The sequence below is a fragment of the Microcaecilia unicolor genome, chromosome 2, assembly GCF_901765095.1.
Source record: "Microcaecilia unicolor chromosome 2, aMicUni1.1, whole genome shotgun sequence".
In the NCBI taxonomy this organism is placed as follows: Eukaryota; Metazoa; Chordata; class Amphibia; order Gymnophiona; family Siphonopidae; genus Microcaecilia; species Microcaecilia unicolor.
The window spans coordinates 574292920-574308011 of NC_044032.1; the positions used below are offsets into that span (position 1 = coordinate 574292920).

The 15092-nt window shown below is 42.3% G+C and overlaps 1 protein-coding gene across 1 annotated transcript in view; it reads left to right on the forward strand.

Annotated features, from left to right (window-relative positions):
• Nucleotides 1-15092, forward strand: part of LOC115462200 (long-chain-fatty-acid--CoA ligase 1-like) — a 146332-nt gene that overhangs the window by 45510 nt on the left and 85730 nt on the right. The window contains 1 exon segment of the mRNA XM_030192216.1: nucleotides 700-773. Coding sequence (XP_030048076.1) covers nucleotides 700-773 — 74 coding nt within the window.

Genomic DNA, 15092 nt, shown 5'->3' on the forward strand with positions numbered 1-15092 from the left:
TCTGGCTTTGGTTCTGCAACTCCATGGAGATGGCTTTGGGCAATATTCATGGATTGGGGGTATTGGAAAGGCTAGATTTGAAAGCAGCATTCTCTGCTCTCAGCTCCAATGACTAGGCTAGACAGAAGGAGCAAAAGAGGCTGGCTTTGCTTAAACTGGAAGAAGCTGGGTCAATTTCAGTTGTTGTGCACATTTTTGGGGAAATTCTATAAATGATGCATACATTTAGGCACTAGTTCTGTGCCCAGTTTTTGGTGTGGAAATGTTTTTTACAAATGCAAAGTGCTGAAACAGGCCTGAAGCAGCAGATTGGTGCAGAAATACTTACATACCCAATTATATGATAGCGCCTAAGTGTTTATCCGTGTGTAACTGCAAAGTGGGCATTCCCATGGGAGTGGCATTGTGGGTCAGGGGCCTTGTAGAAAATTGCATGCAGTATTATATAGAATACTGCAGATATATGCCCACTTTGTATGCCAGGATTTACACCTGGTTTCAGTGATGTAAGTCCTCACACCCAAAGATGGGTATGGAATTTGATGACCAACACTAATTCATATGGAGCACTCATCCTCGAGCACCCTTTATAGAATAGTGCTGGGCACCATTTACTGATTCTGGCCCTTTGCGTTCTATTCTCCTGTTGCCATGTTTAATTTTGTCTGATCATTTGCAATGTATGTCTGCATCTTACAGGAGACCCCAAAGGAACAATGATCACCCATAAAAATGCTATCAGTGATTGTTCAGCTGTTTTGAAATGGACAGAGGTAACATTTTCATGCAAACCTATGACTGTGCTCTTAAGTCTTGTCTATTAGACCAGCAAAGCGTGCCATATTCAGCAGTGGTAAAAATGTAATGCTATGCTTCATTGGGAGTTGGTTTTATGGGTTACCATGCATGTATTTATGTTATTTATTTTATCATGCTTGATATACCGCAAGGTGGCTGGAGAGGGCAGCTATGCGGTTTACAACATAAAATACCCAAAATCAGGCATGCAGCAAGAGGCTAGCAAGAGAGGAAGAAAAGTGAGGAGAAAAGAGGGAGAAGGGGAAAAGGTAAAAGGGACAAAGTAATGCGAGGTCAGTGTGTAGTTAAGCAAAAGTCTTGGCAAACAAGTGAGTTTTAAGGAGCTTTATTAAGTTGCTGAGAGATGATTCAGAGCAGATCTGAGCTGGTAGAGAGTTCCAGAGAAAAGGTCCAAGATAGCTAAAGGCAGATGAAGAATCTGTGGTGAATCTGTGATAACAGGAGATTATGTATTTATTTGATATATTTGTATCCCACATTTTCCCACCTTTTTGCAGGTTCAATGTGGCTTACATTGTACCGTAGAGGAGTTCGCCATCTCCGGCATAGAAACAGATACAAGGAGTTAATGTGGTCGGATAAGGTTCATGTGTTATAGACACATTGGGGAATTACAAGTGGAAGAGTTATATATAGACTGTTACAAGCTTTGGTTTCATTGAGTTGTGTAGTATAGGCACTTAAGTTGGATTGGTGGGGTATGCCTTTTTGAACAGGTAGGTTTTAGTGATTTCCGGAAGTTTAGGTGGCCGTACGTTGTTTTCACGGCTTTTGGTAGTGCATTCCACAGTTGTGTGCTTATGTCGGAGACATTGGATCCATAAGTAGATTTTTATTTGAGACCTTTGCAGCTTGGGTAATGGAGATTTAGGTAAGTTCGTGTTGATCTGGTTGCGTTTCTTGTTGGTAGGTCTATGAGGTCTGTCATATATCCCGTAGATAATTCACCGTAGATAATTTTATGGACCAGGGTGCAGATTTTGAAAGCAATACGTTCTTTGATTGGTAGCCAATGTAGTTTTTCTCAGAGGGGTTTGGTGCTTTCGAATCGTGTTTTACCAAATATAAGCCTGGCTGCTGTGTTTTGGGCGGTTTGTAGTTTCTTAATGAGTTTTTCTTTGCATCCCGCGTAGAATCCATTGCAGTAGTCTGCATGGCTTAGTACCATTGATTGTATCAAGCTGCGAAATATTTTCCCCGGGAAGTATGGTTGCACGCGTTTGAGTTTCCACATTGAGTGAAACATTTTCTTGGTTATAGAGTTAACTTGGCTCTCAAGTGTGAGGTTATTAAGGTCGATAGTAACGCTGAGGATTTTCAGGCTGTCTAAGATAGGGAGGTTATAGTTTGGTATGCTTATATTTGTGGGTTTGTATGTATTGTATTGGGATGAGAGGATGAGACAGTGTGTTTTGTTGGTATTGAGTTTTAGTTGGAATGCATTTGCCCATGAGTTCATGATGTTTAGGCTGAGCTTGATTTCATTTGTGATTTCTGTCAGGTCATGTTTATAAGGTATGTATATTGTGACGTCGTCTGCGTAGATGAATGGGTTGAGGCCTTGATTGGATAAGGACTTGGCTAGTGGTGTCATTATTAGGTTGAAGAGGGTCGGTGATGATATGTTTGATTTAGATTTCACTTGGTATGTTCTCATGGTTAGGAAGCCCTTGATCCAGCTTAGTATGTTTCCACCAATGCCATAGTAGTCTAGGAATCTAATTAGTATATTGTGGTTTACCATGTCGAAGGCATTAGACATATCAAATTGAAGGAGAAGTATACTATTGCCTATTGCTATTTCCTGCTTGAATTTGGCTAGGAGAGTTGTGAGTACTGTTTCAGTGCTATGGAGGGAACGAAATCCTGATTGTGATTCATGTAAGATTGAGAATTTGTTTATGTATTCACCTAGTTGTTTGGTTACTATGCTCTCCATCAGTTTGACTACAAGTGGGATAGATGCTACTGGGCGGTAATTGGTGAGTTTACTTGTCTTTTTCTTGGTGTCTTTGGGAATTGGGGTGAGTAAGATGTTGCCATTTTCCTTAGGAAAGAGACCTTGTTGGAATAAGTAGTTTAGGTGGGATGTAAGGTCTGCTATGAAGTGGTCGGGGGCGGATTTTAATAGATAACTGGGGCACATATCCAGTTTGCAATGGGTGTTGGAGAACTTATGAATCGCATGGGTAACTGTTTCGGTGGTGAGGAGAGTGAAGTTTGACCAAGTTTGATCCACTGGGTATTCTCCGGGGGTTGGGTCCAAGCCGTCAATGAAGTCATCGATGTTAGTATTGTCAAGAGAGAGAGTGTTGCACAGGTTTACAATTTTTTCATTGAAGTATTTAGCAGGTTTGTCTGTGGATGGGATGTCTGTGTTGGTTGTGGTGATCGAGGCGGTGTCTAGTAGTTTGTTTACGAGTTGGTATAGTTTCTTCATGTCTTTGTAATCTGGTCCTATTTTGGTAGTATGCCGTTTTGGCCTGCCTTGTTGCGTACTTGTATTTTCTTTGTATTTGTTTCCAAGCGTTGAACGTGTTTTCATCTTTTATTTTTTTCCTTCCTCTTTCAAGTTGCCTGGATTGTGTTTTTAGATTGTTCAGTTCGTCATTGAACCATGGTATCGTGATATGTCTTCATGATGTTCTTGTTTGTAAGGGTGCTATGTCGTCTAGTATACGTCTACATCTTTTGTCCCAGTTGGTGAGGTAGTGTATATCGTCCGTTTGTGTTGTCCATTTGTTATTGTATATTTGTTGCCAGAATATTTTTGGGTCTATTTGGCCTCTTGTGCTGTTGGTTGTATGTACTTGTGTGTGGTGTGAGCCCTTCCTCCACCAGTTTAGTGATAGGTTTAGTTTGTAGTGATCGGTCCATGGTGTTTCTGTCCATGTAGTATCCTTTATTATTAGGTTTTGGTCTGTGGCCAATTTGTGTGACATGAGGTCTAATGTGTGTCCTTTGGCATGGGTTGCTTGCATGTGTGGTCATTTGAGATCCCATAAATGTATGAAATCCTTGCATTCATGTGCGTTGGCAAAGTTTGAGTCTTCTAGGTGAAGGTTGATGTCTCCTAGTATTAGAATGTTTGAGTTGGTTGCGCAAGTATTTGAAATGAAGTCCATGAAGGTTGGCTGGCTTTCATTCCAGTTGCCTGGTGGTCTGTAAAACAAGATGCAATTCAAGTGATCAAACAGAGATTTGCTGTGGATTCTGATTGAGGCGATTTCAAGTTGGTTTGTAATGGACTCGGCAATGGTTTCGGTTATAAAGTGGGATTGGTATATTAGTGCTATGCTTCCACCTCTCTTTTCCCTTCTTGTCCAGTGAATAATTTTGTATCCTGGAGGGCATAGGTCAAGGATTAAAAGTAGAAGAGTGGAGGGAGTGGGATGGAGCATAAGGTATGAACAGATTGAAAAGAGAAGTGGGAGCTAATGGGAAACTGCCTTCGAAGATGAAAAGAAGAATCTTAAATTGGATACGTGAAGAGACAGGGAGCCAGTTTTCATAACAAAGGAGAGGGGTGACATGATCAAAATGGCATGCCCGATGTAGTAATTTTACTGTAGTCGATTGAATAAGCTGTGAGTGCTTAACTGATGAGAGTGGGAGGCCAGCATAATGAGTCTAGGTGAGTGATTACTAGGGCAAGAAGGAGAGTGTGTAATGAGGAAGGTATACATATAAAGTAGCACATATGAGTTTATCTTGTTGGGCAGACTGGATGGACCATACAGGTCTTTTTCTGCCGTCACCTACTATGTTACTATGTTACTATGAGAGAAGGAAAGAAGAAGAGAGCAGATGTGGTGCATAGCAAAGAATGCCAAGTGAATAACAGAGTTGATTTTGGCCTTGAATGATAGCTTGGGGTCAAAAAGAATCCCCAGAATTTTAACTGAGTCTTGAAACTGGTTACCTCAAATGGGAAGAGGGAGAAAGGGAAGATGGGTTTGGATGGCTTCGCATTTAGTTGTGTTAAGGAACCACTGGGAGACCAAAGTGAGACAGTTATTGAGGGGGGCAATGGAGGTTTCAGAAAGTGGAACCCGATAGAAGATTTGAATGTTGTCCATAAAACAGAAAGGGGTGCAACCTTGATCCTGAATAATGGTGAGAAGAGGGGCAAGAAAAACATCAAAAAGAGAGGGGAGGAGAAGATGGAGCCCTGAGGTACCCCAGAAAGAATAGGGAAAATGGTGGCGTGAGATTCTTGATGTGAGAGTTGAAAGGTGTGATTGGAAAACTAGTGATCCACTTGAGAACAGTCCCCATGATCTCTATAGAGCGAAGCCTATGAAGCAGGAGAGTGTGGTCCACAAGATCAAATGCTGAGGAGAGGTCAAGGGAAATTAAGATGACAGACTGCCGTTGGTCAAGCATACAACGTACATAAGTACATAAGTGTTGCCATACTGGGACAGATAGAAGGTCCATCAAGGCCAGTATCCTGTTTCCAACAGTGGCCAATCCAGGTCACAAGTACCTGACAAGATCCCAAAACAGTACAATACATTTAAGCTTAACGTATAGAGTAAGAAAAAGTGATTCTGTACTATGGCTATGGCAGAAACCTGCTTAAGGGTAAAGTGCTAGAGTATCTTCCAAGAAGTTATCCAGCTGCTGAAGAACTAGTTTCTCCATTATTTTTGCAAAGAAGGGAAGATTAGAGATTAGGCAAAAGTTTGTGGTGACTGTGGGATCGAGGTTAGGCTTCTTTAGAAGAGGGGTGACCAAAGCATGTTTCCAGATTGGGGGAACAGAGGCCTCAGAAAAGTTGAGTTGTATCAGAGGGAGGAAGAGTGGTACAAGAGTTGCTGAAAGGCATTTGGCTAAGAATGCAGGTATGGGTTCCAAGGAAGAGGAAGAAGGGTTAAGTGACTGGATTGTGTGCTTGATGGAAACAAGGGTAGGGTTAGTAAAAGTGGACCAATTAGCAGTCGTTAAAGCCAAGCTGTGAGTGAGGAGGGACTGATAGGAGAAAGCAGTTAGGCACAGGAGCAGGAGGTAGAGAAATAGCACAGTCAGTACTTTTGATCACCAAGGTTGGCAAGTGAGGATAGTGGCAGAAGTGAGGGGTTCTAGGCTGGAAGAGGAGTGGAAGCTGGGGAATAACAACAAGCGCTTGAGAGCAGTTAGCAGCGGTCGCTATTTGACGATCAAAATAGGACTGTTTGGCTGCACGAACTCCTTTTCAAATTCATGATTATGGGTCTGGAAAAGCAGGAAGCATGTCTGAGAGTGGGTTTTACACCACTGTCATTCAGCAAGTGAACAAATTGTTTAAGTAGATGGAAATGGGGGGAGAACCAAGGGGATAGTGGATGACGCCTGCATTGGGACAATAGTGGAGCTACTTCATCTAGAGCCTGGACAAGGGAGGAATTAAAAGCAGCTATTTGGGAGGCAAGTGGGGTGTCTGGAGGGAGTGAGATCAGCAATAGCAGCAGTCAGTGGTTCAATAGCAGTGGTTGAGATAGGATGAAAGGAGATGTGGGGATAGATGGGAGCCAAGTTTGAAGCAGGAACAAGAAGGCTAAAAGAAATCAGAACATGATCTGTCCAGGGCAGAGAGAAGGATCACATGAGCATAGGAGAAAGATAGGGTGTGTCAGAGGAGAAAACCAGATCAAGGGTATTACTGGAAGAATGAGTTTGGATATTTACATGCTGAGTAAAGCCTAAACTGGAGGTCAATGAAAGAAAAGAATCAGAGAAAGGAGGGGAAGGGAGACTGAAATCTCCAAGAAGTAGAAGCAGGGAGAATAAGGCGGAGCACTTGGCTACAAATGCCAAGAGTTCTTGGATAGAAGTAGAAAGGGGGGGGGGGAGGGAGGGTGATAGACAAGAGCCAGGTGGAAGTGAAAAGAGGCATGTGACACATGAAAAATGATAGCATCAGAAATAGCTAAGGGCTTAAACGGGCAGGAGGGGACCGCAAGAGCTGACCAGAAAATACAAGCTACACCACCACCATGCCTCTAAGGGCAAGGGGTATGCAAGGAGAGGAAACCAGGGGGAGCAGATTCTAAGAGTGAGGCTGTGTCTTGCTTCCCTTTGCCCCAAAAGTAAATCTTAATGCTGATCTAAAGGAAAGGTTAGTTGCCTGATAAAGAGGTGCTTTGATACTAAGATTATTTGATATTTTCCACCAGTAAAGTAAGATTATCAAACTATCAAGAGGTTAGTGAGGCATTTTTTAGAAATCCAGCATGGTAAAAGATCCAAGGCAGCACAATACAATGCAATACAATGAGTCTCTTGTATGCCGCAATGTCCCATGAGAGCTTCATGTGGCTAACAGAGCTGGGCATTCCTAGAGAGATACAGCCCAAATTCAAGTAGTTTATTCAATCATTAAAATACACATTATTCAAAGAACTTCTTAAACATATATGTTTTAGATACTTTCCTAAACAAATGACCACTGAGGGGAGATATGATAGAGGTCTATAAAATAATGAGTGGAGTGGAATGGGTAGATGTGAAGCATCTGTTTACGCTTTCCAAAAGTACTAGGACTAAGGGGCGTGCGATGAAACTACAAAGTAGTAAATTTAAAACAAATCGGAGAAAATGTTTCTTCACTCAACGTGTCATTCAACTCTTGAATTCGTTGCCAAAAATGTGGTAAAGACGGTTAGTTTAGCAGAGTTTAAAACAGGTTTGGATGACTTCCTAAAGGAAAAGTCCATAGAATATTATTAAATTGGACTTGAGGAAAAGCCACTATTTCTGGGATAAGCAACATAAAATGTACTTATGTACTTATAGTAAGAACTGTTAACTTAGCGAGGTTTAAAAAAGGTTTGGATGGCTTCCTAAAGAAAATGTTCATATACCATTATTAAAATGGACTTGGGAAAACCCACTGCTTATTTCTAGAATAAGCAGCATAAAATATATTGTACTGTTTTGGGATCTTGCCAGGAACTTGTGACCTGGATTGGCCACTGTTGGAAACAGGATGCTGGGCTTGATAGACCTTCAGTCTGTCCCAGTATGGCAATACTTATGTAGATATGTACTTATCTCCAAAGGAAAGGAGTTCCACAATTTAAGTGACTGTTAGGGAAAATATCCATTAAACACAGTCTTATAAACAGTTCCCTTAGGACTAGGGTATGCAACATCAATGATAATCAAGCAAACAGGTCTCTGTTTTTGTGCACCACAGTTACAAAATCAGCTAAATAAGCCAAACTAAACCATGTAAAATCAGGAAAGTCAGGGCACACAATTTAAAAACAATACAAGCCCTGACAGGAAGCCAATGCAATTTTAAAAATAAAGGAGAGACTGACTCAAATCTAGATGACCTACAAATTAGTCTGGCTGCAATTTTTTCAATAGACCTTCTGATAAGCCCACAAATAGTTCAACTGCGCTAGAAGTAAAGTCTAAACTATCAATCTAAATGCATTAAAACTGAAATTTGATCTCAACCTATGCAATTTTTTTCATTATATAAAATCCCTTATCACACTATTCACATGTGGTCCAAAAGTCAATGATTCATCAAAAAGTGACCCCTAATATTTTAATCTGTTTCTCTAACTGAAATATTACCTCATTAATGACTAAAGATGATGTTGTGAATGGCTTGAAAAAGTCCCCTAATACAAAGAACTTAGGAGCCCTTTTACAAAAGCACGCTGAAAAATGGCCTGTGGTAGTGCAGACGCGTATTTTGGATTTTGGTTGCGTACAGAGTCATTTTTCAGCGCACCTCTAAAAAATGCCTTTTTAACATTTTTGCCAAAAATGGACATGCGGCAAAATGAAAATTGCTGCGCGTCCATTTTGGGTCTGAGACCTTACCGCCAGCCATTGACCTAGCAGTAAAGTCTCATGTGGTAACTGGGCGATAATGATCTATGTGCGTCAAATGCCACTTGGCGCACATCCAATACATGTGTCTGAAAATAAAAATTATTTTTCGGATGCGCGTATCAGACATGCACCAAAAATGAAATTACCGCATGAGCCACGCAGTAGCCGGGTGGTAACTCCATTTTTGCACGTGTTGGGCACATGTAGACGCTCACGCAACTTAGTAAAAGGGCCCCTTAAGTCTTTTCATTATTTAATTTTAACTTGAAAACCAATTCTGAAGAATGCCAAACCCCTGTTCAATCTGAGGAACAATTTCAGACAGAGAATTTATGAAAGGAATTATAACCATAACATCATCGGCATAAATGTAAGTTGAAAAATTGACAGAATAAAGTTTAATGGCTAACTGGGACATCAGAACATTAAATAAGATGGGGGACTGTGGTAAGCCCTGCAGGATCCCATGTTCGATGTCATCAAAAAGGATAGATTGTTTTTTTCTCACTTGATAATTTCTAAACTTAAGAAAGCCTCTAAACCATCCCGGAACAGGTCCACGGATACCATAAATATCCAATAGAGACAGTAGTATTTCATGATGAACTAGATCAAATGCAGGTGACATGTCAAACTGCATGACCAGGATTCTGTGGCCCTTGCTGATCTGATGCTTAGCAGGAAGTGACGACAGTTTCAATGTTAACTAGGGAGAATGTTGTACTTATCCAAATTTGCTGTTAGCTGTTTAGCCACTATGGTTTCCTATAGTTTAGTAAGTAGAGGAATGGATGCCATAGGACGATAATTTGAGATATCAGCTGGTGACAATTTTGGATTTTTAGGGACTGGGGTAAGCAAAACTTTTGCCACTCACTATGATAAACTCTCCATTGGTAAAGAGGTCTTTCAAACATGATAGAAGCAATGCAGAAAATTTTCTGAAGGATTTATTTAAAAAACATTAGGACAATAGTCCAAGGCATAGTAAGAAGAAGAAAGTTGTCTTACAAATAAAACTAATTCAGCTTGACTAGGAACATTAAAAGAAGACCAAATCTGTCACATATAAAGCCTTCAGATAAAACAGTATTATTATTTACAAACTCTAAAGGGTTCAGCAAGCATGAATTCAAGGAGACTCTAATTTTCTCAATTTTAGTTTAAAAAAAAAGTGCTAACTCATCAACCGATGGAACAATATCAGGGGCATTTTCGAAAGAGAAGGGGCGCCCATCTTCCGACACAAATCGGGAGATGGGCTTCCTTCTCTCAGGGTCGCCCAAATCGGCATAATCGAAAGCTGATTTTGGGCGTCCTCAACTGCTTTCCGTCGCGGGGATGACCAAAGTTCATGGGGGCGTGTTGGAGGCGTAGCGAAGGTGGGACTGGGGTGTGGTTAAGAGATCGGTGTCCTCGGCCGATAATGGAAAAAAGAAGGGTGTCCCTGATGAGCATTTGGTCGACTTGGTCCATTTTTTTCACGACCAAGCCTCAAAAAGGTGCCCAAACTGACCAGATGACCACCGGAGGGAATCAGGGTTGACCTCCCCTTACTCCCCCAGTGGTCACCAACCCCCTCCCACCCTAAAAAAAACTTTAAAAACATTTTTTGCCAGCCTCTAAGCCAGCCTCAAATATCATACCCAGCTCCATGACAGCAGTATACAGGTCCCTGGAGCAGTTTTAGTGGGTACTGCAGTGCACTTCAGGCAGGCGGACCCAGGCCCATCCCCCCACTACCTGTTACACTTGTGCTGGTAAATGTGAGCCCTTCAAAATCCACCGTACCCACATGTAGGTGCCCCCCTTCACCCCTTAGGGCTATGGTAGTGGTGTATAGTTGTGGGGAGTTGGTTTTGGGGGGATATGGGGGGCTCAGCACCGAAGATAAGGGAGCTATGCACCTGGGAGCAATTTGTGAAGTCCACTGCAGTGCCCCCTAGGGTGCCCGGTTGGTGTCCTGGCATGTGAGGGGGACCAGTGCACTACGAATGCTGGCTCCTCCCATGACCAAATGCCTTGGATTTGCTTGTTTTTGAGATGGGCATCCTCGGTTTCCATTATGGCTGAAAATCGTGGATGACCATCTCTAAGGACGACCTAAATGTTGAGATTTGGGCGTCCCTGACCGTATTATCGAAACGAAAGATGGACGCCCATCTTGTTTCGATAACACGGGTTTCACCGCCCCTTCGGGGGGCCATCCTGCGAGGACACCCTCATGAAAACTTGGGCGCCCCGTTCGATTATGCCCCTCTTTGATTTTCTTCTTTTAGATCAAATGTTGTGGTTATTCTGTTCAGGATTTAGGGCTCCTTTTACTAGGCGGCGGTAAGCCCAAAGCGGGCTTACTGCTCGCTATACAGGAACTACCACCGGGCTATCACAGCAGCCCGGTGGTACTTCCCACCTTAGCGCACTATCATTTCCGGTGCTACAAAAACTTACTTATTTTTGTAGAGCCAGAATGTACCTGGCAGTAATCAGGCAGTGCCGCATGCTGCCCAGTTACCACTGGGTTAACACGATAGCCCTTACCACCACCTCAATGGGTGCCCGGCCATTTCCTGTAGGAAAGTGAGACTTCCCTTTTACCAGCTGCGGTAAAAGGGGGCCTTGATGTGCGTGTAAAACACGCGCCAATGCCAGCACTGGACCCCTTTTGCCACAGCTTGGTGAAAGGGGCCCTGAATATAATGTCTCAATTTAGATGATAGATGTATAAACTATTTGTCTAGCATGTTTAAGAAGCCATTTAGAGTTATTAATGGCCTTTCACTGGGTCTCTCTGTCAGAGAGTAAAAATATTTTACACCTTTTTGTCTCTAAACCTCTACATTTCCTTTTTAAAAGTAAAAGTTCTTCAGAAAACAAAGGCAGAGGGAAATCATATTGCATGGACTTGGTTTGTTTTATTTATTTATTTTTATTTGTTACATTTATATCCCACATTTTCCCACCTATTTGTAGGATCAATGTGGCTTACATAGTACCGGAGAGGCGTTACAGACTCAAATACAAAGTGATGTTGTGTTAAGATAAAGTTCATGTGGCACAGCCACACTAGGAAATCGTACAACGGAAGAGTTGTGTTATGTCCATTACGTTCTTTAGTTTTGTTGTGTTGCAGAGATCAGGCATTTATGTTGGATCGGTAGGGTATGCCTTTTTAAACAAGTTAGTTTTTAGTATTTTCCAAAAGTTTAGCTGGTCGTTCATAGTTTTCAAGGCTTTTGGTAATGCGTTCCACAGTTGTGTGCTTATGTAGGAAAACTGGACGCGTAAGTTGATTTGTATTTGAGTCCTTTGCAGCTTGGGTAGTGCAGATTTAGGTAAGTTCGTGTTGATTCGGATGTGTATCTAGTTGGTAGGGCGATCAAGTCTGTCATGTATCCCAGAGCTTCACCGTAGATAATTTTGTGAGCCAGAGTGCAGATTTTGAAAGCAATGCGTTCTTTGATTGGGAGCCAGTGTAGTTTTTCACGAAGGGGTTTTGCACTTTCAAATCACGTTTTTCCGAAGATAAGCCTAGCTGCCATGTTTTGTGCGGTCTGAAGTTTCTTTAAGGTTTGTTCTTTGCATCCCGCATAAATTCCATTGCAGTAGTCTACATGGCTTAGTACCATTGATTGTATCAGGTTGCAAAATGTTCCCTTGGGAAGAATTGTTTCACACGTTTGAGTTTCCACATTGAGTGGAACATTTTCTTTGTTGTGGATGTCACTTGGCTCTCTAGTGTTAACTTGCGGTCCATTGTAACGCCGAGGATTTTCAGGCTGTCTGAGATAGGGAGGGTGTAATCTGGGGTGTTGATAATTGTGGGTTATCTGCACTGTGTAGGGATGAGAGGATGAGACAGTGTGTTTTTTTTTCTTTGTTTAGTTTTAGTTGAAATGCATTTGCTCAAGAGTCCATGATGTTCAAGCTGATTTTGATTTCGTTGGTGATTTCTGTCAGTTTAGATTTGTAAGGAATGAATATTGTGACATCGTCTGCATAGATGAAAGGGTTAAGGCCTAGTGGGGTCATCATTAGGTTGAACTGTTTAGTCAGACATCCTGCTTGTCTGACATTGCTGCTTGGATGTCTCAACGCCATCTGAAACTAAACATGACTAAAACTGAACTTCTCATTTTTCCCCCTAAATCCACCTCCCCTCTTCCCCCATTCTCTATCTCTGTTAATGGCTCTCACATCCTCCCTGTCTCCTCGGCTCGTAACCTTGGAGTCATCTTTGATTCCTCTTTCTTCTTCTCTGCGCATATTCAACAGATCGCCAAAACCTGTCGTTTCTTTATCTACAACATTAGCAAAATCTGCCCCTTCCTTTCTGAATACGCTACCAGAACCCTTGTTCAAACCCTTGTCACCTCTCGTTTGGATTATTGCAATTTACTTCTCACTAGTCTTCCTCTCAGCCATCTCTCTCCTCTCCAGTCTGTCCAAAATTCTGCAGCATGACTTATTTTCCGCCAAAATCGTTATACCCACACTAGTCCACTCCTCAAGTCACTTCACTGGCTCCCTGTCTGCTTCCGCATGCAATTCAGACTTCTCTTACTGACCTTTAAATGCATCCATTCTACAGCTCCCCATTACCTCTCCACTCTCATCTCTTCCTACATTCCTCCCCGTAAACTCCGCTCACTGGACAAATCTCTTTTGTCGTCCCCCTTCTCTACTGCTAACTCCAGGCTTCGTTCCTTTTCCCTCGCGGCACCTTATGCCTGGAATGGACTTCCTGAGCCTGTACGTCTAACTCCATCTCTACCTGTTTTCAAATCTACGCTGAAAACCCACCTTTTCACCACTGCTTTTGGCTCCTAGCTACTACTCAATTGTCTCCCCTTGTTCCTTCTCACCCAGTACTTCCCTCGCCCTTAATTGTCTTTCTGTATTATTTTTAGATTGTAAGCTCTATTGAGCAGGGACTGTCTCTCTATGTCATGTGTTCAGCGCTGCTTGCATCTGGTAGCGCAATACAAATGTTAATAATAATAATGATAATAAGAGGATCGGTGATAGCGGTGATCCTTGTGGTACTCCGCAATCTGCTTTCCACGGCGATGATATATTTGAGTTTGATTTTACTTGATATGTTCTTGTAGTTAGGAAACCCTTGATCCAGCTGTTTCCACCAATCCCGAACTTATCTAGTAATCTTATTAATATATTATGGCTTACCATGTCGAATGCACTTTACATGTCGAATTGGAGGAGGAGGATGTTTTTGCCTATTGCTATTTCCTGCTTGAATTTGGCTAGGAGAGTGAGTAGTACTGTTTCTGTGCTGTGGAGGGGGCGAAAACCTGACTGTGATTCGTGTAATATTGAGAATTTGTTTATATAATCTGTAAATTGTTTGGCTACCATGCTTCCCATCAGTTTGACAGACAACGGAATGGATGCTACTGGACGGTAGTTAGTGATTTCATTTGTTTTTTACTTGGTGTCTTTTGTAGTGTGTTAATTGTATGTTTTACCTACCAAGAATTGTAATTTTTTTGGAGGGAGAGGGAAGGGTGATTATGGCAAGTTATAATTGGTACCTAATGCCTGACTGTCTGCCTGCCTGCCTTAAAAGGCACTCATACTGCAGTCTGGAGGGAACTGGATTGTGGTAACTGACCAGCATGTTACCACAGTACTTTGGTGCTTGGTAGCTTAGACACCTGTATCTTATGCATTAGTTACACAAGCTTGATAACCAAGCTATGTAAACTTGTAAAAACGTTTTACCTAGTTTTCAGGCCTGATATATGGCAGCATGGACATATGTGGGAACCAGGCTAGTCTTCAGCTGTTGAAAGCGAAGGTCAAGCATCTTGCTTTTTAGCACAAAGGAATCATGCCCCTTATTCCCTGAAAGGATAATGAATACATAGAACTGGCAGCTGAAGAGGGCAGGGAGGAGTAGCTATTTTAACTTGCAAGGACCTGCATAATGGTAGAGTAGCATCAAAAATCATGTAGATTCTGTTGCAGTGGTTGCAGAAAATTAATCTTGAGTGTCCTCTGCTTAGAATGCTGTTGTGGTTCACTAATTCAGGCTTTTAACAACTTCCTCTTGTCTGTTCCATCGATGCAAAGTAGCTGTTTGAAGTACAGATGATAGAAAGTGCAAGACAGTGATGTCATCCTACTAATGTGAGCTTATGACACGGCTAGCTGCTTCCCCCTTATATGAGAAACTCCCTTATATGGCATGAAGCCCCGCCTAGTGCATCCCAGGATACACTGGACAAAGCTGGGCGCCGCGCAAAAGGAAGAGGAGGGAGGCCACCTCCCTCCTCCAACTTAAGGTAGTGGGTGGGGGGATTGGCCGCAGCCCACTGGGCCACCATGGACTTCTTATGAATGCTGGGGGGGTTAGGGGAGCAGGAGACCCTCTGGATCTCCAGCCCCCCTTGAACCTGTGTCGGAGAGGGGGTCAG